General features: G+C 32.5%; 1 protein-coding gene across 1 annotated transcript in view; it reads left to right on the forward strand.

Annotated features, from left to right (window-relative positions):
• The first annotated feature begins 1,507 nt into the window (after window positions 1–1,507).
• The window catches only part of LOC129218554 (ras-related protein Rab-7L1-like), a 38,420-nt gene continuing 13,858 nt past the window's right edge, over window positions 1,508–26,069 (forward strand). The window contains exons 1-4 of the mRNA XM_054852857.1: window positions 1,508–2,400; window positions 11,205–11,333; window positions 19,017–19,088; window positions 19,218–19,399. Coding sequence (XP_054708832.1) covers window positions 2,154–2,400; window positions 11,205–11,333; window positions 19,017–19,088; window positions 19,218–19,399 — 630 coding nt within the window. The 5' untranslated portion in view covers window positions 1,508–2,153. The remainder of the gene's footprint in view (window positions 2,401–11,204; window positions 11,334–19,016; window positions 19,089–19,217; window positions 19,400–26,069) is intronic.

Consider the following 26,069-nt stretch of genomic DNA (forward strand, 5'->3'; position numbering starts at 1 on the left):
TTAAACCTAAGTTTAGCCTTATTTGGTACACTTACGAACTTATCGCGAAAAAAAAAAAAAAAAAAAAAAAAAAAAACAGACATGGACTGGGGTGTTGTGAGAGAATTCTAATTCTTCAAAGGGTGTCGCAAGTCGGAAAAGTTTGAGAACCCCTGTGACAGACTATTATTCATTGGCCAAAACATTGTCATTTCCACTCCTGGCTTCTTAAAACGGTTGAAGCTTTTCTGCATATCAAAAGACATTGACTATGTTGATGGTAGTTCAGCTTCAAATTCTTCGCAATATTTGTTATCGTCGCTTTGATTGATTTTGCCATTTGAATTAGCCTGAATTTGAGCTACAATATAATCGAAAATAAGTATATCAAAACTATGATATTGACGTCAACAAATATTTAATTTTCAATGATTCTCTAAAAAAAAAAAAAAAAAAAAATGCTCGTTAAAAGCGAGTTTTGCTCCCATAGACATTACATTATACCAACCAAATGTTTCTGATTTCCTCGTTAAAACCGAACTTTCGCTAAATCAGGGTTCGTTATAAGCGATTTTGACTGTATTGATATATTTGAGAAATCTTTAGGTAATCTGTAAACAGAAAAACTAATTACTTTTCCTACATAGTTTTACCTGTTGAAACTTTTTTTATCCGAATAAATTATGAGTAAATAAACGAAGTATAATTGTTTTTCAAAAGATGCAGTCATTGCAACTGTCGAACCAGGAATTCGAATTTAGCGTCCAAAATTAAATTTAAAATGTTTCCTTGTTTTCAAGAAAATCAATTGGAAAACATATTCTTAGCAATTTTATTTTTCCAAAGTACTTTTTTTTTCACTGAAAGGCGTTATTTGATGGCTAAAGCTTAAGAAATGATATGAACTGCTCATAAACAATAGGCACTAAAAATATATCGTTATTTTTTGATGTGGCAGAAATAGCGAAAAGAGGCTTTTTTAGCATCTACAAAGTTGATTTCGAAAAATAAATAAATAAAAAGGTACCCCTATCTGATTATTTCGGTAAGATTTCTAAAAGATTAAATGTATTTTTTCCTTGAATGTATCACTTTAATTTTGTGCGCTATTTATATACAGGGCTATAACATAAAATATAGAAACTTGCTTAAAGTTTAAAATTTCTTGATGCTTTTTTAAAATATAGCATAACTGTTAAAAAAAAAAAAAAATATTTAAGGTACAACTTAATCCTATGCATTATTTCGTTCGTTTAAGTGACCTTACGTTACAGCGAACGATTTAGTTTAAATGATAAGAGACATTCTAATAACCGCGGAATGTTGGATACATAAATATAGGTTCGAACGAACCCCGTCGATCGCAAATTTATTCTACTACGAGGTGCGGGTATTGATTTCGAAGCAGAAGGTCGCCCGGCTCACAAGAGCGTTTGTAACCTTCAAGAACACGTGACAATTCGCATCTTGTGACTGAAACCAGCCAGGCAAGATTGCTTTTCAAAACTTTTTTGCATGCTGTGGGGCCCATGCATTACATAAGCCGGGAAGCGATTTTTTGGATTATTAACAAACTTGTTGGCATTGCAAACTTGAGGAGGAATCGAGCAAATACTTTGAAAAACGAATGGCTATTAAAGTGGTGAATGTTCCAACTTAATTGAGATATTCGAGAAAGAAATGTGTGATGGATATCGACCTGACTTGGGGCACGATTAAATAAATATTGTTGAAGAGCTTTTCGTTTGTTCTACATTTGTAAAAATGACGTTTCATTTTTATCGTATTCGGAAGTTATTTTTTGATTGCAGTTTCATCTACCCGTTCCTTGAGCAAGTAAGCTCGAATATCGGTGCTTTGCTTTGATGTCTTTGAGCTGTTTGGAAAATAGAGTACATAAAAGAAGGAAGATAAAAGCAAAGCGTTGAACTTGGTGATATCTGCAAAAGAGATAACGATCTTTTTCATCTTCAGCGATTGTTAAATTATCAAAACAAGAAAGCTTTTCTTACATTGTTATCCGGTGCGGAAAATATTTGCGAAAATTTCCAATCAACATTTGCATTTTCAAGAAGTCTAACGAAGTTTCCTTACCTGATCCGTACGATTTTGTTTTATTTATTTCGCAATGTGGATTTCTTTTGCTTGAGCGGAAAAAAACAATCACTCTTCAAATGAATAGCTCTCCCATTACAGCTATGATGATGATTGCTAATCATGTGAATGGATCGAGCCCCTTTCCAAAATCAAACTCATCAGAGGATGAAGATCAGCTGAATAATTCTCAACTGAATACGTCAAGTGTGTTAAGCAGGACTTACTCGGAGTTGGAGAACTCTGGAGTTTTCATCGCAGGATACACAGGTCCTATTCACAGATGGGAGCATCCAGGATATCAATTCCTAACAGAATCTGCTCAAGGTAAATAATTAACTGCAATCTATATCAAAAATCAGATATCTATACCAAATCATTTATCTATGCTAATTTTCATCCATCTCTACTTAAATTATTCACCGGTGCCTTCCTCATATACGATAAGCTGAACTCGTGATTTTTACTTAAAAATGTATGTGATATTAAGACGTTTCAACAATTGAATGGTTTATTTCGAAAAAGTAATAACGCTTAAACACATCATTTTTAGGAGCTGCTTTATTAAAATTTGGATAATGTTATACCTGAACTTTTACTATTTTATTTTGGTAGGTAATAGCATTATTTAATTGCAATTAAAACTGTTATTTATTAAGGATGTTATAAAAAATAATTAAAACTGAGAGTTGTTTTGTTTTCAAAAATAAATAAATAAATAAATAAATAAAAAAGAAAGGAAAAAAAACCCCTCCTGCGGTATTTTTTGGAAAAAAAAATCAATATTTGAGTTATAAAATATGCATTTATTGAATAAAAATATTAAGACATTGCATATAAGGAGAAAACTTGTTAATTACTTATTTAGAAATTCCGAAATTTGATGGAAACTTACTAGTGAATGAGAAATACTTTAAATAGGGTCTGGTGGGGTAAAATTGTCATAAAAATCAGGCTTTTCAACTTAGGTAAATAATAAATGCAAAATTTAAAAAAAATCAAATTTGTTCATTGTTTTTTTTTTTTTTTACATTACATTAAAAAAAAAACACATTGTACTGAAGGTTTTGAAGGAATTGATTTAAACATCTTAATGGCATTTTCTTTTTCATATGTGTTAATGACCTGAGATGTACTAAAGTGGTCATAGTTAAAAAAAATTAGGTATAAAACCATCATAAATAACCATAATTTTTTATGTTCAGCACACCACACTTAAGTCTTTTGAAAAAAAATAACTTCATGCAAATAAATTACAAATTTTTGACAGTCAACTAAGATCAAAAGTTGGGTCACCAAGAATTTTATTCATATTTTACTCCTGGATTTCATCAATATAATCAGGGAAGGTGTGATAATTTGAAATGTTTTATTCATTTAGGAATATTTTAAAGATAACTTTTGAGTATTTTGCAAATTACCTATATTACATAATAAATAAATATTACACCAGAAGAGAGTTTTAAAAAATGTTACTTTTTTAAAAAACAGAAGGGAAAAAATGATTAAGCTTTATCTAATTACTGAATGTTTGCGAAATACTCCTAGGTCTAAGCTACTTTTTATTGAAATTTAACAGTTTTTTTGGGGGGGGGGAGGGGGACAAATTATTCGACAGGAATAAATTTAAAGCAGGGGTTGCAGAAGAAATGCAAGGAATTTTTTATGCATTATATGATTAAAAATGTGCACGAACTCAGTTGATATATGGATGCCTCACTTGCCAAATCGATTAACTTCATGAAAGAAAAAGTCAAGAAAAGTGATGAAGAAGATAGTGTTATCTATTGGAGTGAATAGGCCCTCGTGTTACATTTTTTAAAATCACATGGTCAGAAATGTGCTGAAGCAAAACTTTAATATCAATTCACATGCTAAGCATTGATAAAGCACTATTAAAGCGGAAATGAGGATTTTTTTTTTAAGTGGAGTTAATCGATTTGGCAATCGAGGCATCCATAAATCACTTTTAAGCTCAGTTTTACTTAATCCAGTTTACCTTAAAAACAGTAAATGTTTAGTAAAATTAATGTTTAACTGATATCTGCCATATGAATAATGACTGAATGATTTTAGATGAAGGCTATATGTTAAACCTAACTTATATAATCACTTTACCCCATCTTACTTAAGTCGTTCTGAAATGTTATATAACAAGAGTACAGTTTAGCTGTTTTTGTAGACGTGTTCTTGAGACATCCGGGAAGCTGTCGGCACAGCCAATCTGATATAAATTTTAATGAATTTTTTTTTTTACAAAGAAGTTAAAAGAGAGGTTCAGATTTTAAAATATATCATAAGTAAGCAACAAGACATTTTTCACGATATAAAGTACGGACTGAAATAAAATTTGTTGTTCGAAACTTATCCCTAATTGTTTCAATCTAAAATGAAATAAATACCCCCAGTCTTCCATTTATTTCAAGTACTACATAGCTTTTTATTCGATATATGACCAATTTACCCTATTGACCTCTTTTCCCCACCAGACCCTACAATTTATTTCATTATAGTTTAGTGGTCATGTCTTCAAATGTCCACAAAACAGCAAAACATCAGTTGGAATATGTAGAATCAGTTTTTTAATATCATCTATTTTGTTGATATTAAGAGATAATTTTGATGTATAAGTTGGGTAATTGGTGACGTGATTTGGTAAATCTGACAGATGGGGTGCCTGTAAACGTGGTTTCCACAAGAGAAAAAATAAAATAAATCTTTAAATCTGCTCAAATAAACCGTTTTGTTCATTTGGAATATCTTTCCCAAAACTTTTTTTTTTCTGAACTGAAGTCTTAGGCAATGCAACTACCGTTGTTTAAAATCAATATTTTCAGATGCTGCAACCTTATGCGCGTGGGTAAAGAAGATTCTGTTATTAAATCTGTAATTTAAGTAGGTGATTCTTAACTTTACTGTGGCGAAATCAGTCATTAAATAACAATTCGGTCGGTAAAAAAAGAACTGATGTTTTTTATTTTTTGCCCTTTAGTTTTGCTGACAGTATTCAGAAATCAATGGCTATAAACTGGATTTCTCGCATAGGGAGTAGTTAAAGTAACTAATTTGTGACTAAATTTGCTCAGGTCGAGAATAATATTTTAATATAAGGCACTAAATTTTAATAATGTATACACAAGCGACTATTTACCAGTATATTTAAAGCAACCTTATGCTAGCTTCGACATGCGTAGAGCTGACTTTTGATTTCGTGATCCCACCTGAACGCTGCTTAATATTTCGCAGTTCTCTTACTACGCCAACGGTTTTACGACTCTGACAGATGTTATGCGAGGAGACAAATTAAAAATCATTTCAGAAGTACAAAAGCATAAAGCATGACCAAATACCGACCTAAATAAATTTTCTCAAACTTTTTAAAATATAAAACAAACTAAAATAATAAAAAACAAAATAAAACCAAGGCATAATAACAAAAAGTTAGGAAAATAAAAAGCCGTGGTAGGGTAAAGGATAATAAAAGTCAATTCAAACTAAACGCATAAAATAAAACAAATGAACAAAAAACATCGTTGTTGCATTTTATGAACAATCTGCTTTACATAGATTAAATATTTTGTAAATTCAATATCACGTACTATGTAACATGGTAATTTTTAACACATAAACAATCTTTGAGTAAAATATGTATATAGATTAATTTTTTTAACTCGTTATATAATGATAATTCGATTTGTAATACAATTTATAGCCATTATAGTTTCGATTGACACCTCTCCCTAGTCATAAAAGAGAAAAAAGAATTACATTAATACATAGCATGTAATTAATAAAGAAGTCTAAATTCTGCATGTGGTCCAAAACCAGAGGATCCCTGGCTAGAATCGCACACGCTCTGAAAAGAAAAATGTTAAGTTATTCCCAGTAAAATTAAAAGAAAAATCTCTACTGTAACTTTAAAACTGACAGTGCCATATGAAATATCTTAGATTGCAGCATTTGTTTCAAGTGCCATAATCTCGAGTGTACTCGATGCGATTTAATAAATCAGTTTAATATCGCTACGTTGTTTAATCTTGAAAAGTCTATAGTGGAAAAGATTGAGCACGGGACACATGTGATCATGGTATGTTTTACTAGGATAACGTCAAGCAAAAAATTCTCAAGTAATAGCACTACCTACCCTACTATTTAACCAAACTTTCAGAGCTAGGAGCCAGTTTATGTTCCTGTGGTAACAGCTTCTTTGTTTTAGCAGATGCTCATGTACTTGTATCACTGTCTTCTTCGTGTAAAAACATATTTTAAACTAACTAATAAGCTAAATTTAATTATTGCAAACCATTATAAGAACATTCACGTAAATTTAGGCCAATGTTTAAGTTTTGTAATAAAATTAAAAATTCTTTATTTTTGAAAATTAGTTCTAAGGTAGATGCCGGGGCACTTGTGAACGGAACATGTAGGACAAATGTGAACAGTTCCCATATCCTCTTCGCAAATATAAATATTAGAATAGGCTTATTATAAGTGTTAAAATATATGTAGAGATTTATAATTATTATTCTGCTGCAATCACTTTATAAATTTATCGTCAATAATTATTACATAATTATTAATTATTTATTTTATTATTTTTTTAATTCGTTAATTACTAAATAGTTGGCTAAAAATTTAGTGGTATATAATATTTGCATGGAAAATAAAGACAAAACATTTTCCTTTAACTAAAAACTGAAGTTTAGAAAATTTTTAAAATTCATCATCATATTCTGTATTAAGCTTAAACGTACTATATGACAAGAATATACTTTACATAATAAAATATTCTTTGTATTGTTTAGTAGACTTATACAATTTTTTCTTTGTCTATCTATTGAACATGCTATGAAACTTTAAAATTTGACAGTGAGCAGAGTTCTGTAATTGAGAAAAAAAATATTTTGTTAATAACAGCTACTGTGCAATTCAAAACTGACAGTATAGGTTACAAGCCCTTGAATGTAATTAGTGTATACCTATATGCTACATTATAACGAGTTTTTCGTCGAAATATGATGCTCGTCCTGCATTTTTCAATTGTGTTCACATCTGCCCCCCTATAGGGGCACATGTGAGCAACTGAAGACATTTTAAAAAAAATTCCATTAAGTATAGAAATAATCTTTTAAAAAATCTGAAAAAATTCCACGGCACAAAGAAAAGACTATTCAATCATGGGGACTCTTTTTCTGTGAAAAATTGAAAATATTTTCTGAGAAATTAAAAAAATGAAAGAAAAAAAAATGTTTACATGTACCCCCTTTTCCCCTACTACAAACAGTCTTCTACTTCGCTTTCGTGTCGCGTGTGTGTTTGTTTTCCCAGAAAAATTTATAGTTTGTTAAACATTATAAAGTGTGTGGCGATTTCTATGATGGTTTTGATTGCGCAGGGAATCATCCACGTTTATACACTTTCCTACTGTACATGTTGCTTAAAAATGAATTTCACTAACAGGATGAAGATGGTATTAAGTGAGTTTTAAGTGTAAATAAAATCGATTGGGAATGTAAATGTGCGGACTTGACTGACGAGCTAAAATATATTTAGCTACCTGCATGAAGATATACTCGGTTTTTATATGAGGTAATTCGTCTGCATCTCGGTTATAGATATTCCATACTAATAGGCATAAAAAGGACGAAACATTCAATTTCTTGATGCCAGAACTGAGTTGTTCAGTTACTGCCGTAAGCAGGTAAACGGCAGTATCTGCAGAAATAAGTTTTCGAGATATTTGAAGAAATGTGTGGTGGATTCAATACTAACAATAGGAAAATGTTGGAATTAGATGCTTTTTTCGCGCCTTTTTTTCAGCGGAAACCAAATAAGAGAGCTTGTACACTAAAGATAACGTACGATAGATGACAAAAATGCAAAAAAAAAAAAGAAAAATGAAAAATTTGCAGTGGCTGCCCTTTACCTACACACGGCAGAGTATACCAGCTTGCAATTTTGTCGTGTCTTAGGCTATCAGGCGGTAATTTTTAGCTTTTCAGCTCGAATACCTTTTCTTGTATCTCTTTGAATTATATCAACTATCTAAAGGCTTCCAAGAATTGAAAATGTTAACTCCTGAAGACATGCAATCGATCTGCATTTAATATTTACCTAATAAGGCCAATTTGCTGTGTTTTATTAAACTGCTGCCAAACTTAATATAAACTTAAGTTTTCACGCAGAATCATTTTTCACTTATTTTTATGGGGCATTTTCAACGAATTCACAAAGCCAATTGAACCATAAATGAACCAGATACTAAGCCATGAACCTTAGGATGACCTTAGTTTTTATTTTTATTGTAGTATTTATTTCGCGACCTTTTGGATCTTGGAAAAAAAAATAGATCTCGTATGAATGGTTAATTTGAAGAAATGAAAAAGGTTCTATTTCTACTGGATCAAACTTGTTTTGTAATTTCTGTGCCTGTAATTTATGTTCTTAAGGGAAATAAAGTTTAGAGGGGACAGTTACCTTTTTATAAGGGATTATAATTTCTTAGATTATTAAAACATTTAGTTTGTTAGTTTTGATGTGTTATTTAGTTCCTTTTGTCAAATTTCAAACAAGATCAAAATAAGAACACTGCTATTTTTTGAGAATAAGAAGGTGGTAAATTTTAAGTAAGCATAAGATTTTATATTGAATTATGTTATTAAGATAAGTATAAATAAGAATGTATTTATACTTATCTTAAATTCAATGTATAGCTGTTAATAATTACTATTGAGATTCTTGTTCATGAATTAATATTAATGAATCCGTAGCTTTGGATATTTTGTGCTCTGAACCTTGTTTTAATTTGGAAAATGTAGAAAGTGAAACTGATTAACTAAAAAAATATTTTTCAAAAGTAATTTTTATTTCTATCAAATTTTTAATTGAAAGTTTGCGTTCGTTTTTGTTTTACCTTTTTATCTTCGTATTGTGTTCTAAATTACAATTGTATTTAGTTTCCATTTTTAAATGTGTTGGTTTTTAGGACACACTTATGTTTTTTTTTTTTTAATTTTTGCTTTGGTTAAGAAGAAATTAGATTACCAACTTTAAAAAAAGACTTTTCTTGCGAAATGTTACCACATTTTCAGTTTTAGTTACTTATTTTAGTTTCAAAATTCTAGATACACTGCTTAAATATGAGTGATAAAGAGAAAATCAAGAATAAAAATTCTACCTCAAGAACAAGATAAACAATTCTTGAAAATAAAATTATGTGTCGTAATAAATGTGACATCAAAACCAATTTCTTCCCATTTCTATGCCCTTGATATTAGATAAAATAAGCAAAATATATTTCAACACTTTAAAGAACGTAATATCTTGAAAAAAAGAAAAAATCTGTTAAAACTGTTTTTCAGTTTATCGTCATAGTTGTCCCCTTTTTTTTAAATAATTTTTGTTACTGCACACAGAAAACTGCAATTAAATTCAACTAACGATGTTTTCATTTAAACACACACACACACACAATGTGCTTATTTACAAATGTGGTCCGATTTAAAGTGATATTAAAACATTAGTGATATAAAAACGTTTTTAGCGTACAAAAGGAAAAATTCTCAAAGAAAATTAAAAGTTGTAGATAATCTGTTTAAAAAATATTAATAAAGTTTTAATAAATATTATTTTAAATGATGTCTTTTTGGATAAATTTAATAAAAAACAAAATATCTTCATGAGTTCTGGAAGTACTTGCTTTTAGCGGACAGTAATTACCTCCTCCCCTTCAGGCAATTTAAATTTCAAACTACTACTCAGTTGAAATCTATATTTTTTTTCTTTGCTGACAATTAGTTTGTATACTTAAATACATGGTCTTCATATAAAACTCTACAACCCAAGTTTTCTTATAAGATTAATTTTTCCAACTTGCCAATGGCAAAGTTAACGCATTTAGAAAATCACCCACATACAAGTAGTTATTAAAATAATGGAAACACCTGTGAATAAAAGAGACATTTTTGAATGCGCTCGTAAGTAATAAAGAATGAAAGTAGATATCTATTTTTTTTATAAATAACAATGCATATGATCTGGTAGTATATGGTAGTTTAACGAAAGTTCTGGAAGTCTCGGATTTTTTTTCAAGCGCGTGAAATGTCGAACCTCTCAAATTTTTAAAGAGGCCAAATTGTTGGAGCGCATCTAGCTGGAGCAAATGTAACTGAAACATCTCAAATTTTTGGCGTTCTTAGAGATACAGTATCGAAAGTCATGCTAGCATACACACATCGCGTTAAGAAAAGCTTGGCAAAGCAAAACAGTGGAAGGAAAAATAAGTTCAGTAAAAGAAACCGACGGGTGTTGAAGTGGATTGTAATGTCCAAAAAGTGAACAACAGCAGCAAAAGTGACCACAGAACTCAACCACGATCTGAGTTCACCAGTGTGAGTGATTATAGTTAGAAGGACTCCTTTATAAACAGAACATTTACGGCAGAGTAGCGATGTAGCGATTCCAAACTTTTTTTTTCCAAGTGTTCCCATTATTTTGATAACTAATTGTATATATATATACCACATTTATTCTAAAATTTCAAATTATTTTTAAACACATTTACTACAACTTGTGTTGAACACACTAGTAGTCTTATTACATTCTAAGTATGATCGCGCAATGTTTAGTGACTTGTTAATCACTGCAGAAATAGACATCATTTACTTTTATTCTTAAAAAAAAAAAAAAAAATGTTGCATAATATGCGTTAACATACATTTATTATAATTTGTTTTTAACATATTTTGAATGATAAGAGTAATTTCTTGGTGTTTTACAGAATCAAGAATCAGAGTTTAGAGGTAAATATATTTCGTTATAAGTTCAAAATGTTTGTAAATGCGAACTAGCCTAAAAGAAAAAAAAAGAAAAAAAAAAAAACATGACAAGGAAGTTAGCATGGATATTTATCTTATCATATATCGAATGTTCTACGGTTATTAGTTAAAAAAAAATAATATCTTGGACACTGTAAGTAAAAATTCGTAGTTTAGTCATTTTACTAAAACGTGATTAGTAGACTACTAAATATACCATAGTTGCTTTACTAAAACGTGATTAGTAGATTAATGAATGTACCAGAAGAATTTTGAAGAATTATGTTTGTGAAAAGTAACTTTTTTTTTTTATAGTAACGGTATCAACTATAGAAAGATCATTCAAAGTCATCATAGTTGGCGATGCAACAGTTGGTAAGACATCATTTGTACAGCGATACGTGAACGATGTGTTTCGGGAAGACTACAAAGGAACTGTAGGAGGTATGGTTTTTTAGATTTTACTTGTAAGTATTTTATTTTCGCATAATTTTTGAGTGATACTTATAACCATTTAAAGATTTGCATAGAAAATCAAAGTGATTTCAAATCAGTCTATGAGATTTTCTCTTGATTCAATTTTAGCGCGAAAGATGCGATGCTATAGAGCCATTCCATCCTCAAGTGCGGTACAATCCGACTCGATACAATCGCCAACATTTTGTTATAGATCTTAATATTTCAATTAAATAGGAGTAAGCACATTTTTTAATCTTTAGATTTGATACGAAGATACTTCTGACACAGTATAATTTTTATTAAACAACTTTGTCACTTAAAATTTAATTTACTTGCAGGCGTCACGTGCGGGACATCGAAACTCAACCTCTTGTAGTTTGCTATACACATTACTTAATATTATTTGCTCTACTGATATAGCAATGGCGAAAAAAAATTGTAGATTCTAAAAGCTAAGGTTCCAACATAAAGGAAACCTATCTCATTTGTTGAGAAATAATGTTACTTAAATTAAAATTATGTCTGTAGCCATTCCGCCGAAAACGGTCATTTTGACCTGCACGTGACGGTAATATATTTCATTAAAAAGAAATAATTAAAAAAAGGTCTGTATTAAATATAAAATTTTTTGCTTAAAAAGTCACACATACGTTTGTGATTTTTAAAGCAACAAAAGTTTGCTGATTACCCTTTTAAATTATTTCTTTGTGAAGACGGTTGACGTCAATCCGATGTTGCATAATTTCGTATGGGTACCGGAATAAGCCTCTAAATCTGAGGTTCCCGAACATTTTTATGCCATAGACCCCTTGCTGCTCTATTCTGTTTCTCGTGGATCTCCTTCCGAAGGGTTCATTCCAGAATTGTGCGGCCAGGCAACATTTACATACATGCAATTTGCTTAAATATCTATTTCACTTACTCCTTGGTATTCTTTTTAATATGCGTAAACGTGCCTCACTCGATGCGTAAACTTGCCCCGAGTTCGGGGCAAGTTTACGCAACCGACTTGGACTTAAACTTTTTTTTACGGTTAAAACACAGGTTGAGCAACAACTCAATGTACAAATTTTGACTTCATTAAACTGCTTCATGAAACCACAATGCCTAAAATTTCCTAGGTTAAAATATAAAAATTAGAAAATTCATTGAAAAAAATCCGCGTAAACTTCCCCGGTCTACCCTACTGCAGGGGCAATTTTATAAAATGTGTTCATAGTTTATACTTGTTTCTCAATGCAAATTTTTGTTTTTCCAGATAAATTGAAATTTATTTCTGGCAATTGTATAAACTTCTTGCTTGCATACACAATTTGTTTTTGGAGAAAGAGGAGGGATGGGGGAGGGGGGGGGGGGGAGGTGTACTACAAATTACTACCACGGGTGTCATAATCACAATGAAACCTAATAAAAATGATCAAATATTGCATGTTCATCAAATTCACAGGGTTTTCTTTTTTCTGTCATCGCCGACCCGTAATCGAGAATGTTAGAAATTCGGATAATTTTCCCTAATAGGTCTAAATTCAAAAAAAAAAAATAATAATAATAATAATAATTACTGAAAATACGTAACTAAGAATTAGAAAAGCGACTTGACGGCTGTTAAAACTTACAATAATATCTCAAAATAAATGAACAAAAGTAACATTAGTTTATTTTCATTAGATATTTTATGAAACACACTTTATGCACGTAAGGTTGGTTGGGGTGAGAGGGACCCCTTTTGAAAATAGTTCGTTTTTGAAACTTTATACAAACGTTTTGAAAATGAAAACGTATTGTCTTATTTTATCTTGGACATTATTAATAAACAAAAGTTCATCATTACTCTCTAAAATAATGCTTGAAATATTCTTAATGATAATATTTTTTTAAAAGTCGGATGAGTGTCCCACTTACCCCATAATAAGGGGTAAGTGAATCACCCCCTTTTTATTTAAATTTAAATGAAGCATATCTAAGAAAAGGTGTAAGGAGGTCAGATAAAGTATGAACATTTTTAGTGTGAATTGTTTTTTTAAAATAAATGCATCCATTTATGAAATATTTACTGTCTTTTAAATCTGTATCACGGAAAATTTTAAAACGAGAAACAAAACAATTTCATTTGTGAAGTTCATTGAAAGTCTATAGGTATATATTTTACTTTTACATATAAAGGCGTGTTTAATGAACGTAATAGAGTTGATTAAGATCAATTTGAGTAAATAAGCCAAAACTATTAGTTGAAAAAGAAATTGGAAACACTAAATGACTGCGTCTATATAAAGTTTGCTATGGAAGAACCATTATCGCTTCATCCTCAGTAATTATTCCTACATGATCTGCATCATGCCAATAAAAAGTGTCACTATTACTATGCGTTCTTGCAAATTCAACACTATTTTTTAATTTGTATCATCAACTTCCAACATTAGACCTACTTAAGTCTTTATGGTTTTCTTTCATGTATGTTTCACAAATACATAATCACCAGCTTTAGCAGTTTTTTAACTGAACTATCAACTCCTACTAAGTTATCATAGTTGTCTTGTATTTCACTAATACAAATATTTAATCACAGTTGCTTTTGATTTTGAAATCCCCATTATTACAAGGGGTCGCACTTACCGCATAGTGAGGAGACCCACTTACCTCTTTTGCAAAAATTTACGGGGCAAGCGGGACCCCTCCTCTAAAACACTTATTAATAATATTTTATGCAAAAATTCTTGTTGCTGTATGAACTTTAAGTTAAACTATACGTGAAAAATTAATTATCATAAAAAAAAATAAAGACTAACCTAGAAACACTTCTTTGAAAAATGTTGCTCGAACTAGCAAAAATTTTTCTTTCAGAATTTTTTTGTGACTAAGTACAATGACCTAGAAAAAAAATTCCATGAAATGGGACTGTGATAAAATTTAACATGATCAGTGCAAAAAATTTTGAAAACTTTATCCATATTTCAGCTTTAGAGGGTTGACCCACTTACCCCAGTGACCCACTTCCCCCAACCAACCCTAATATATATTGTGAAATATATTGAAAAATATAAGCTGCTTCGATAGTATACTTATGTACCTTCTTTAGGGCTTGTTTAACTTTCTGTTTCTGCCATCATGGCCTACTGATAAATGTGCCTAACGAATTACGGTAAACATTTCCTCAAAATATACGTAAAATCTAACATTACAGTTGTCTTATTTACGGCATAGATTAGTGTTTCAACATACACAAAACTTTTATTGTATCTTATGTCTTAGGCGAAGTCTATGATTAACTTTCGATTTTTTCCACTAATTTTGTTTTTACTAATTATCACCTTTGTTATCAAATCATCACATTTTTCTTTCGTCTACAAACAGCTGTTTACTTTTTTCGAGTTTTATAACATTTACTGACTTGAAATTGAAACGCTGAAGCATATCTGCCGTTATTAGAATCTCTATTAATGCGAGAAAGCAAACATAAAAAAAAGGTTTTGGCAGCACGCAATCAGAAATACAGTAGAATCTCATTATTCCAGACAAATAAGGGTGCCAAATTGCACGAATTAATGAAAGTACGGATCAAACAAAATAACCGAAAAAATGAGTCAAGGTACATAACTTATTGTACGCAGTAAAAATCGTATTTTGAATTCAACAGAATAAAACAAAAAACTGAAGAGAAAGTATAAAAAATGCATAACAAAATTACAAAATAAGGTCTACAAAGATACATTACTATGCCAAATCATATTTTATTTATACATTGTACATCTAATTGGTTGTACCGATAAACGAAATCCAGTTTAATAGGGTTCGGATTAGTAAAGGGATTATTGCATTGAATTAAAATTAAAATCCTACTAACATGGTCACTAAATAAGCAGACGCAGACAAGTACATCTGACATAAAATCCTCGTCGCGTAGAGATACTATACGTCATAGAAAAAGCAAAGTAGCTGCGCAAACCCGAACGAATTTTAGCAAAGTATCCACTTTTGTTACATACCCCATTACGAGTTGGGGATTATATAAATTAACCGGTAAATGTGATAAATATGGCTAAATATTCAATAACTGATCACATTCACCAATTTTAGTGGAAATTGTGAACAATCAGCAGGGATTGTATGAAATCATCAGATTTATCACATTTACCGTAACATTTATAACAAGAAAAAGATGCGATGCAGACACATTTAAACATAAAATGGTAACAATAATTCGGTGTTTAGGAGAATTGAAAGGGCAAACAAGCGAAGACAAAATTCAAACATTTACGGAACAAATGGACAAAAACATTTACGGAACAAATGGACAAAAACATTTACGGGACCAAATGGACAAAAACATTTACGGGACAAATGGACAAAAACATTTACGGGACAAATGAACAAAAACATTTACGGGAACTCGAGTGAGAAAACGAGAACCGCGTTCCTAGATATCTGGAGCACTCAGATGTACTGCGCTGTGTGTATTCAGTGGCTTTATTTAATCGCTCTTAACATCTCATTTTGATACATGAATTGATTTTCACTTTGAGCACTACTCGTTAGTTGTGGATCTTCTTAGTCTTAAAATTTCTGTCATCAAAGCATGAAAAGTTTTTTTGAGCAATATGAGATAGGGGAACACTTATTGCAATTATAACCGGAACTCGTCTCCTTTATTACTCTACGACATATTGACGACGCTTTTGATGGCCATGAGTTAGTGAAATATTTCATCCACTTCATTTTTGGATAAGGGTAGTCGGCGAGGAAAGCTTTTAGGAAATGACACATTTGAAGAGCCATTGGAGAGGTTTATGAGTACAAAGGAAAGAAAGAAAAAGCAAAATCAGATTCCTGCTATTCTTTCACACGCCTCATTATAGAAATGAAAGAGTGTGGAGGTGGTGAATGAAAAAAAATAATAATAATAAAAAAAATAGCTAGAGATTAAGGTTAAAAATATTCAAGCTGTTTATACACGCCTGTCTCGTATTAGAAAACATTTTTCTTCAGTTTAATATAATCTGTATAACAAAAGGAAAACTTAATTCAAAAAATAAATAAATAAATAAATAAATAAAAATGTCAAAAGTTATGCTCTAGATTTTTAAAAATAAAGTGAATGGCTCACAAATGGGAATATATCTTGCTCCATTTTAAAGTATCAATACACTCTATAATCCAAGCTTAACTTAAGTATAAATCTGAAACTGTTTCTGACCATCTGCTTAAAAATGAACGCGTTGTTAAGGTTTTGCTCATATGCATACCTACATAATTATGTCTTTATATGCGCATGTGGTTGCGTAAATAAATTTATATTTTTTTTTAGTTTAAATTTCAATCAGAGGCAGGCTTGAAAAGGTCGTTCGATATCATCTCTACATCATTTTAAAGTCGTCATCAACGAAAGTACTAAACTTTTAAATAAAATTTATAACTTGAAACGGGAGAGAGAACCATTATCCTTGGAAAAAAATCTGGCATTCTGAAAAAACAAAACATTGCAGTCATTTTGCGAGTTAAATTCTAATCACTTTACAACTAAAGCTGCTCAGCTGCAATTTTATTTTTAAAAATCTCTGCGAGAATAAAAATTAAAAAGCTCATTTCCTGATTCTACACTTCGAAGAATTATTTTGCGTGATATGCCCTAGAAATACCCTATACGAGTGGGGTCACTACGGGGGGGGGGGAGAGATGGGGCACGCGGTGCGCTCCGAGTGTCAGCCGTGTGGGGGGGGGGGGGACACCCAAAGTGGATTTGAAAGTTGTTGAAAAATATGAAGCTGAAAAACCCCCCATTTTTAAGACTACAAATTTGAAACTTTCCCGGGGAAAAACCCCCGCCCCCCTCTTTCCTACCCCACATCTAGGAGCGATTACTATACTCAGGATTAGGTTCATATTTTAATACACCCGTGTTTGAGATGCGTTTGAAATAATTAAGGGGCCCTCAGTTTCATACGATATCTTACTTTTTTGACCTATCGACGGTTTGCACACATACATTTAGGACAAGTTATATGAAAAGCATTCATAGTATTTTTTTGTCTTTTTGAACACTAACCACTTCAAATTTCGTTATAACAAAAAAGTGTAGTTGTTTCTGAAAATTGAATTGAATTTCTTTTTTTTCCCGTTTACATAGAATATTTAAAACCTAATTACCACCACCGGGTGTCACCCATGCCGGGTACGACACTGCCTGTACACATTCAATAAACTCTATTGCTTGTACAGCAAACAAGCTTTTAGAGACTTTTTTAATTCACACAGCATATCTTACATTATTAAGGCGTTATGAAATTTATGACCATGTTTCTTTTTCTGAAGTGAGTGTTCATCGCAGCCTGCTCTAACTGACGAAAAAAAATAGTATAGGGTCTGTCTATCGATGGCGACCGAGCTGAATTCGCTCCTATTAGCCAAAGCTTCAGGAAATCGTTTCGCGCAAAACCTTTTTTTTCCCTTAGAGCAGGAATTAAAATAGAGGGAGCAAGTCCAATCATCGGCTTAGCAAAAGCTGACACTAAGACCCCAAGTCACGTGACTCAAAAAAAGACGAATGGTTGGCACATTTTGCTTGAAGCAAGCGAAAGAAAACCTGTTTTCTTCCAATGCTTTGCTTGAAAATCTATCACGTGGACTTCTGGTCTTGGTTTCATGAATGAGTCTTCACTCCCTCCATTTTATCGCTTCTAAATGTTTTTTCCCCTTTGCAACAAGGGCTTAAATGTTGTCAACAGATTCCCTATGTTTTCCTGAGCTCTTTCTTCAAGCGAGGACACACAAAAAAATAACTGGGTGCCAAGTCTGGAATGAAGTAGAGCTTAGGAACCGCAGTGGCCTGGTTCTTGACCACAGTTTTGGTTTCTCTGTTAACACTTTTCGCACGAGCTTTGCACAGATCTTCCTGAGACCCGTGATTGGAACTGGTGCCATTTCCCGACTTAGGTTCCTGATAAGCAGTCATCTTTGAAGATATGGTTGAAGCATTTGGCATGTTTCCATAACATTCTTCTCGACTTGGATGCAAAATTTGGTTAGTGTATCGTTCCTCGAGCGTTTCCGAAACCACGCCCAGTGTTACTAAGGATAATATCAGTTTTCACGCTGAACGATTTCCCCGAGTTCGGTCGCCCTTGCAAAGACAGTCCCCCCCCCACCAGTTAGAGCATGTTGCGATGAACTTCACGTCAAACAAAAAAAAAAAAAGAAAAAAAAACGAAAAAAGCATGCTCATTACTTTTTTAATGTACCTGGTATGAAGCTCGCCACATGTAGTAGGAGTTGCAATAAATTCTGCCTATATTTACTAAACCATTTAGGGGACTACTGTAAAAAATCTCTGTCTCAGGCTGACGACCCACCTAAGTACTGCAATATCCAAAAAAGGAAACCGTTTGCGAAAAATGAGAGATATAGCTACTTTTGTAGTTACTCATTTTACTTAGTGTTTGTTTTAATAACTCTTTTTCCGTTTCTCACAGTTCGCGAATTGACTTTCAAGTTACCTTTCCTGTAAAGTTTTCTTTCCTTTTTTTTGGGAAAGGGGGGGGGGGTACAATGAAAAATTACCCGTTTCATAGTAAACTATCGTTCTTTAAGCAAATGTAATTTAATTAGTTAGTCAGTTTACATTACTGACGTATTTGAAATGATTACTTGTATCATACAGCTTGGTTTTATTTTTAGTCGATTTTGCAATGAAAGTATTATGGAAATCAGAAAAAGAGGTTATCAAAGTCCAGTTATGGGACATAGCAGGTAAATTTTCTTTTACTTGGGAGATTTTTCTTCCTTAATATTAATTGTGCCAGAAAAGATTAGAGCCTCATTAAAATTCTATAAATTAAGTGTCACATGAATGATTGGCTTCCTCCAATTAAATTGCAGGTCAAGAGAGGTTTACATGGATGACTCGAGTCTATTACCGAGATGCCCAAGCCTGTATCGTCATGTTTGATTTAAGTAAAAGAAGTACATTTCTGAGTGCAATGAAGTGGAAAAAGGACGTAGACAACAAGTGCCAATTACCGGATGGAACACTTCTACCAGCCATCTTATTAGGAAACAAAGTAAATTTGTTTTAAATGTTTTGCACTTTAGGTTTTTACTTTCAAGTTGTCAAGTTTATTCCGAAAAATATGTGCTGCTATGTAATTAATACAAGTTTAAAACATCTGACTTAACATCTGTTTTAAAATATAAAAGTATGAGATGGATGGTCTTATGCCAGAGTGAACCATCATCCATAATGTTTATTTTTTAATGAGAAGGTTCAAAATTAGATTAATATAGAAAACTTCGTATTTTATAAACTAGGAAAGCAGTTTTACCATGTAATTCTTGACATGTTTATTTTTAATTTATTTAAGACAGAAAGCAATCCTTGAAGCTTATTTGCATGTTAAAGTAGAAACTTTAAAAAAATCATAGTTCACTCTAGTATAAGACCATCCAGATATAAGATCATCTATTGCCATTATTTTCGTCACCAAGTACAAAAAAAAAGCATCTTTGAAAGTATCTTCACTGTATTGAATGTGAACAATTAGTGCCAGAAAGTTAGCGTTTACGACCGAGGGGTAGAAAGAGAAATATTAAATGAATTGGAACAGAGTTCACAATGCAATAATAGAAAATCAATTACTTTTAAGGATACCTCTCTGATATAATTTAATACAGATGTTTTAATAAAGTATATTATGAAGTTAACTTTTGTTACTAAATTTGAATAATAAGCGGACTAAGAGTGAGCTCGTACATAACTAGGTTAATAAAGTGCTGGGAAGTAAGGCTATTATCGAAAATAGCATAAGATAATTAAGCTTCAACACGGGAATTATTTAATATTGTTCGTGAAAATTTTCATATCGGAACTCAAGGCATAACAGTCAGAATGGAAATAATGAAGGCTTCTCTTCACCATAAAAGGAAAAAGAAGTAAAAATAAATGATCGTTTAAGCTGAAATATTTTGGCTTCGGAAAGGAGAACTTTGAGCGAATGGAACAATTCAGGGTGTGGAGAAAGTTCCCACAATTTTATTAGATATTTCAATAGGCTGTAACTAACACATAATTCAACAAATCAACAAGTTAAAGCAATAAAAACTCTTTATTGAAACAATAATAATAACATTAAACAAAAAAATTATAACAATTGTTCAAAATTGGCTCCTTGGGCTTCAATACATTTACGGAGCCGCAGTCTGAAATTGCCGACGATGCTCGCGCACGCATCCACCGTTATCTCATTCCAGGCACGCCTCAAAGCTGTTTTGAGCATGTCGACCGTGGCGTATCGTTTTCCAGAGATTTTTTCCTCCAAGATTGACCATACCGAGTAATTCATCGGATTGAGGTCCGGTGAGTTAGGGAGCCAAACATCCTTGCCCCAAAAACCTGGGAACAGATCTTCGCAGATGGCAATTTGGCAATCGTCGATCGGGCCGAATGCGCAGGAGCCCAATTTTGTTGGAGTGTGAATCCATCTTGGCCAAAGTGTTCGGTTGCCCATGGTCTCAGTACATAGCATAGAACCCGCTGCTGATAGCTCGCAGCATTAATTTTGACGTTTCTGTCAATGAAAACAAGCGGCGTCTTCCTAGTGGCACAAATGCCAGCCCAAACCATTACGGAGGCTGGAAAGTGACTGTGTCCGATGATTTTTGCAGCAGCGGTCTTCTTCTGACCCTTTTTAAGCAGTTGGCGATGATTTTGACGGTTATGTGTGGGCTCGATGGTGAAGATCTTCTCATCGGTAAAGAGAACCTTCGAAAGGCGAGCACCAGCGGTCAGCAGCGAAGCATACGTTAAGCTTTTATGAATCTTTTCTGCTTCATTGTGTCCTTGAGGAAGTGGAGGCGATTGATCTTGTAAGAACGAAGTCCCAACTTGTTTTTCACGATGGTTTGGACGCTTTTTTCGCTGATCTTCAGTTCTTTGGCCATCTTTCGCATTGAGCGCTCTTTATTGTGACGGATGCGACAGCGGATCTTCTGCACATTCCCTGGAGTCGTTGAAGTGGTTGGACTTGGACGACCACTCTGTGGACGGTCGTCAGTCCCTCCAGTCTCCTTGTAGCGTTTCACAGCGTCATAGACTACTCTTGAATCCTGTCGTTCGAATAATATCGGCTGTTTTCATTCCCTTCTTGTGTAATTCAACGACAGTAACACGCACATTTTCACGATTCATAGCCCACTAACTCAATGAACTAACAAAGAACAAATGATTAAACCTCAAATACTTTTAATGCCAATAAACAATATGCGCCAAATAAATCGCCAACATACGATTTTAACGCCAAAAAAAAAAAAAAAGTTAAAAAAAAAATAGTGGGAACTTTCTCCGCACCCTGTAGTTAACGATTCCGGCCCCAATGCCTTATCGATCAGGGCACCACGGCCCCTTGACATTATTACTGAGACTATTTAGCTGCTTCGATATATAATTTTGCAGCCAACCCTATTATTAAAATCTGTTCGCGTCCGTCTGTCTGTCCATCTGAAGATAGATCTCGAGAATCGCTGCGAGTCGAGAGCCGGACCAGGGACCGATCGAATTGAATTCTTCCAATGAAGACAGTAAGACCAATCTCGTAATCGTACGAATTTAATTAGCGGAGATATTAATTAAAACTTGGGGTGAACATATTTAAAGTGTTTCTTTGATTACTAATAGGCACTATTATCATTAAACTGGTGTAAAAGAAAGTCATGTGAAGCACACATCAGCTCGTTTTATTTTTTACAGCCAACGTTCTTAACTCTGTTTAGCATATGAAAGTTATTTCTTTAGTTATAGTGGCTCCAAAAAGTTTTCGTACACCTTGCAATTTTGAAGTAAAACCAAAATAGCGCGAAACTGAATTCCAATATGAAGTCCAATTTATTTTTACATTATTCCTAAGTCATCTTTACTAATAATAAAGCAGAAAGTCTCTCTGTCCGGAGGATGTCTGGATGTCTGTAGGGTGTTTGTAGGATGTCTGTGACGCGCATAGCGCCTAAACCGTTCGGCCGATTTTCATGAAATTTGGCACAAAGTTAGTATGTAGCATGGGGGTGTGCACCTCGAAGCGATTTTTCGAAAATTCGATGTTCGAAGCGATGTTTCGAAAATTCGATTTTAAGAACAAAAACTCTCATAAATTACGAAATTATCATAACGTGGAGCCGTAACATGGGCACAAGCCAATTGGCGAGATACGAAATTATCATAACGTGGAACTGCAACGTCGGTACAAGCCAATTGGCGAGAAAATTCACCATACATTATTTGTAAATATACAAGCGAACCAAAAGACCTTTAATTTTTCTATTACGGGCGAAGCCGTGCGGGTGCCACTAGTTCTAAATAAAACAAAGTAGTATTTTCAGAATATTGCCTGATTTTATTTTTGAGATTTCTCAAAAAACGAAGAGTCAGATAAATAATACGCCACAAAAGTCGTCGTACACTGTACGCTTTTTTTATTATTTTTGCATTGTGTTGACACTGTAAAGTTATTTCACTTTAATTTTTTGTTTATTTGTTCCCCAATATTCTGTTTATTACTTAAAAATAACTGGTATTCGTAAAAAACAACCAAAACCATTCGAAATTTGATTTTTTTCCCTTACAGTAACGATAAATTGGTTTGAAATGTCTTTAAATTAGTTAATTTATACCATGATATTGTAAAGTGCTTGATAAAATTCTTTAAAGAAAATAATCGGGTCGAAAACAAAGTAATAAATGGTCAACTGGCAACGTTAACAAAGCGTGATCGGAGATTTACAGTTAAAAAATTTATGAAAAATACACATTTGAGTGCTGTAAAAGTTTCTGCAGAGTTTGATGAAACATTTTACGTTTAATTTTCACCTAAAACTGTTCGTAATTTTCTCTGATAAGCAGGATTAAATATAACCTCTGGGTCATTCCATATCAAATCGATCAAAAAAGTAAGATTTTCAAGGTGACCCCTTCCGATTTTTATAAAATTTTGTACAGAGGTAGTGTTTGGTAATAAAAGTAAAAACCCAAATTTTTTGATTTTTAATACAAATATTCTTCGATAGGGGGTCATTACAAAAAATCGAATTTTGGTAGACGGAGTAGCTTTTGAACACAAATAACTTTTGTTTTAATTGCACTACATGCAAAAACTTGATACCATTTTAAAGCTCTTAAAACGCGCTTTAAGATGACATATTACATGATACAAAAATGACACCTTAAATTTTGAAGGTCATTCAAAATTACGATTGACCTTGAATATTTCCAAAAGTTATAATTTTAAAAATCTGAAAAATTTTTTTTTTGTATACACTATTATTTTCTTTATTTGTGCCAAGTTTCATGTTGGGGCAATTAGGGGATCGGCTATAATTTAATGTTTCATGCAACGGATGTTTGACGATAAATTAAAAACTAATGATATAGCAACGTTTGGCAGACGATAAATTAGAAATGTAAAAATATTTTGAAATTATATTTGTTCTGTTTTAAATATCGTCTGACTTACAGATTGACATACAGATGCTATTTTCCCTGTCTACGATGGGGTGGTCCCGGGTTCGAATCCCGACTCGGGCAGGGATGTACTTTCTCTGTAGTAGTGTAAGTTTATATATCATTACCAGCCTCATATTTTAGTAAATTTAGGATGTGCGACTAATTATGCTTATTTTGTTGAACTTTTTCTCTTCACATGGGTGAGTTTTTGAATGATTATAAAACTCTTTTTCCTTCCATTTTTTACTTCCTTTTACGAAGTAAAAGAAGTATTGTATTCACGAAAAAATTTTGACCCAAAAATACGCCTTAATTTTTATATTTTACTCGCCCCTGAAAGAATGTTGAAATTTTTTTTCAACCCGACCACATGTGGATATGCCTAAGAACGTATAGACACCCGAAATATCCATTATGACGATCCCTGAAATAATGACAACGAGGTTTTTCGTGACGTCTGTATGGATGTATGAATATGCGTATGTACGTGTGTGTGTATGTGCGTATGTATCTCGCATAACTCAGAAACGGTATGTCTTAGAAAGTTGAAATTTGGTACGTAGACTCCTAGTGGGATCTAGTTATGCACCAGGGGCGGCATTTCACCATTTCATTTGGGGGGTCGAGTTTCTAAAATATGTATAACCCCAAAGCGAAACTAAACACACATTAGCTAACAAGAAATGGTCATAAAATCGGTTTAATATGAATAAAATTAGTGTTTAGAAACAATTAATACTTTGATTCATTGACTAAAAAGTTATCATACAAAACATCACGCTACTAAAGTTTTTATACCTTTTGGAAAAGTTATAATGCATGATTTTTGGAATTCGGAAGAGCAGGGTATCGTGTTACTAATCTATCAGTGTCCAATGTCGTGCTGTTTTGCCAGTTCAGCTAAATGGAAAAGGTATTTTTTATCCCCCTTTGTGCTTCGAAAATATTTCTCTAACCTCATGAGACATAAAAAAAATCTTTCTCTACTAACAGAGCTGATTGTAATAGTTAAAAAAAATTGAAGTAACACAAAGTTATGCATGAAAATTATTATGAAAGATAAAGTTATGTATGAAAAGTATTATGAAAGATAAAGTTATGTATGAAAAGTATTATTATGTATGAAAACACTTTTTATAACTTGCTCTTCAAAATCAACCCAGGCTACTTCAAAAACTGTGAGGGGCTTAAACATTTCATCATTGAATAATCTAGTCATGCCGGCGCTCTCAGCTTCAATGAGATATCATCTGCTTCCAGCTCTGTTATTCACTACTCCAGACTTATGAGTCCATAACAAAGACGAAACTGCAATCTCTGGATGTGAAAACCATTCTGTCGGTATATTGCTTGTAATTTTTCTTGCCTCATGCTAAAACTTTTACTCACAGTTGAAACATTTTATTTTTCATTTTCAAAATCCAATTCAAATAACCATAATCCCAGCCAACCATACAGAATAGTAATTATCATCAAATCTTGTGCTAATTTCATTCGAAACTGAATCTATTACTTCATACAAAATATTCAAAAATCAATGTTTGACTTCACATCATCATGTGGATTTTTTTTTTTTTTTTTTTTTTTTGCGCCTCTTTAAAATTGGTTTAGAGGAAGAATTTTTTTGAAAAATTTCACGATTGATTAAAATATACATCTATAAAAAATCTATTTTCAGTTTCAATTGTAGATCGAACTGTGGTAGTATGGCGCACAGATCAATTGTAGATTGAACTGTGGTTTGAATAGTCGAGTAGCGGATTGAAGATATAGATTTTGATAGAGTTAGCACTTTTCAAAAACCTTTTCCCGATGCAAACAAATTGAATAAAAACTCAAACGAAGTCATACATGCTAAAGGGCATGAGCTTTTTCACAATTGAAAAAATCGTTTTGCAGTAATGCTTCCAGTCGTCAAATCACTGCTTTGAAGTTATAGAGAAATGTTTTTATCGTTTTAACGCTTGAAGATTATCTTGTGTCACTCCAAGATTGCATAATTATAGAGCCCCATAAAAGGTATTTGGTTGATATGTCTTTTTTATTCAATAATCACATGCATTTTTAAAAAGTTTCTATGCATTATAATGTATTGAGCAGCTGAAACGTGTTTCCAGCAGAAGAAAGCGATGAACACTCATTAAATAAATGTACACTTCAAAAATGAGCGTAAAAGTGAATGTAAAATATCAAGGAATTTTTTTGTGAAAACCATGCTGCCACATCACTTTTCACGAGTCTCT

This window comes from Uloborus diversus, chromosome 3 (genome assembly GCF_026930045.1).
Source record: "Uloborus diversus isolate 005 chromosome 3, Udiv.v.3.1, whole genome shotgun sequence".
Classification (NCBI taxonomy): Eukaryota; Metazoa; Arthropoda; class Arachnida; order Araneae; family Uloboridae; genus Uloborus; species Uloborus diversus.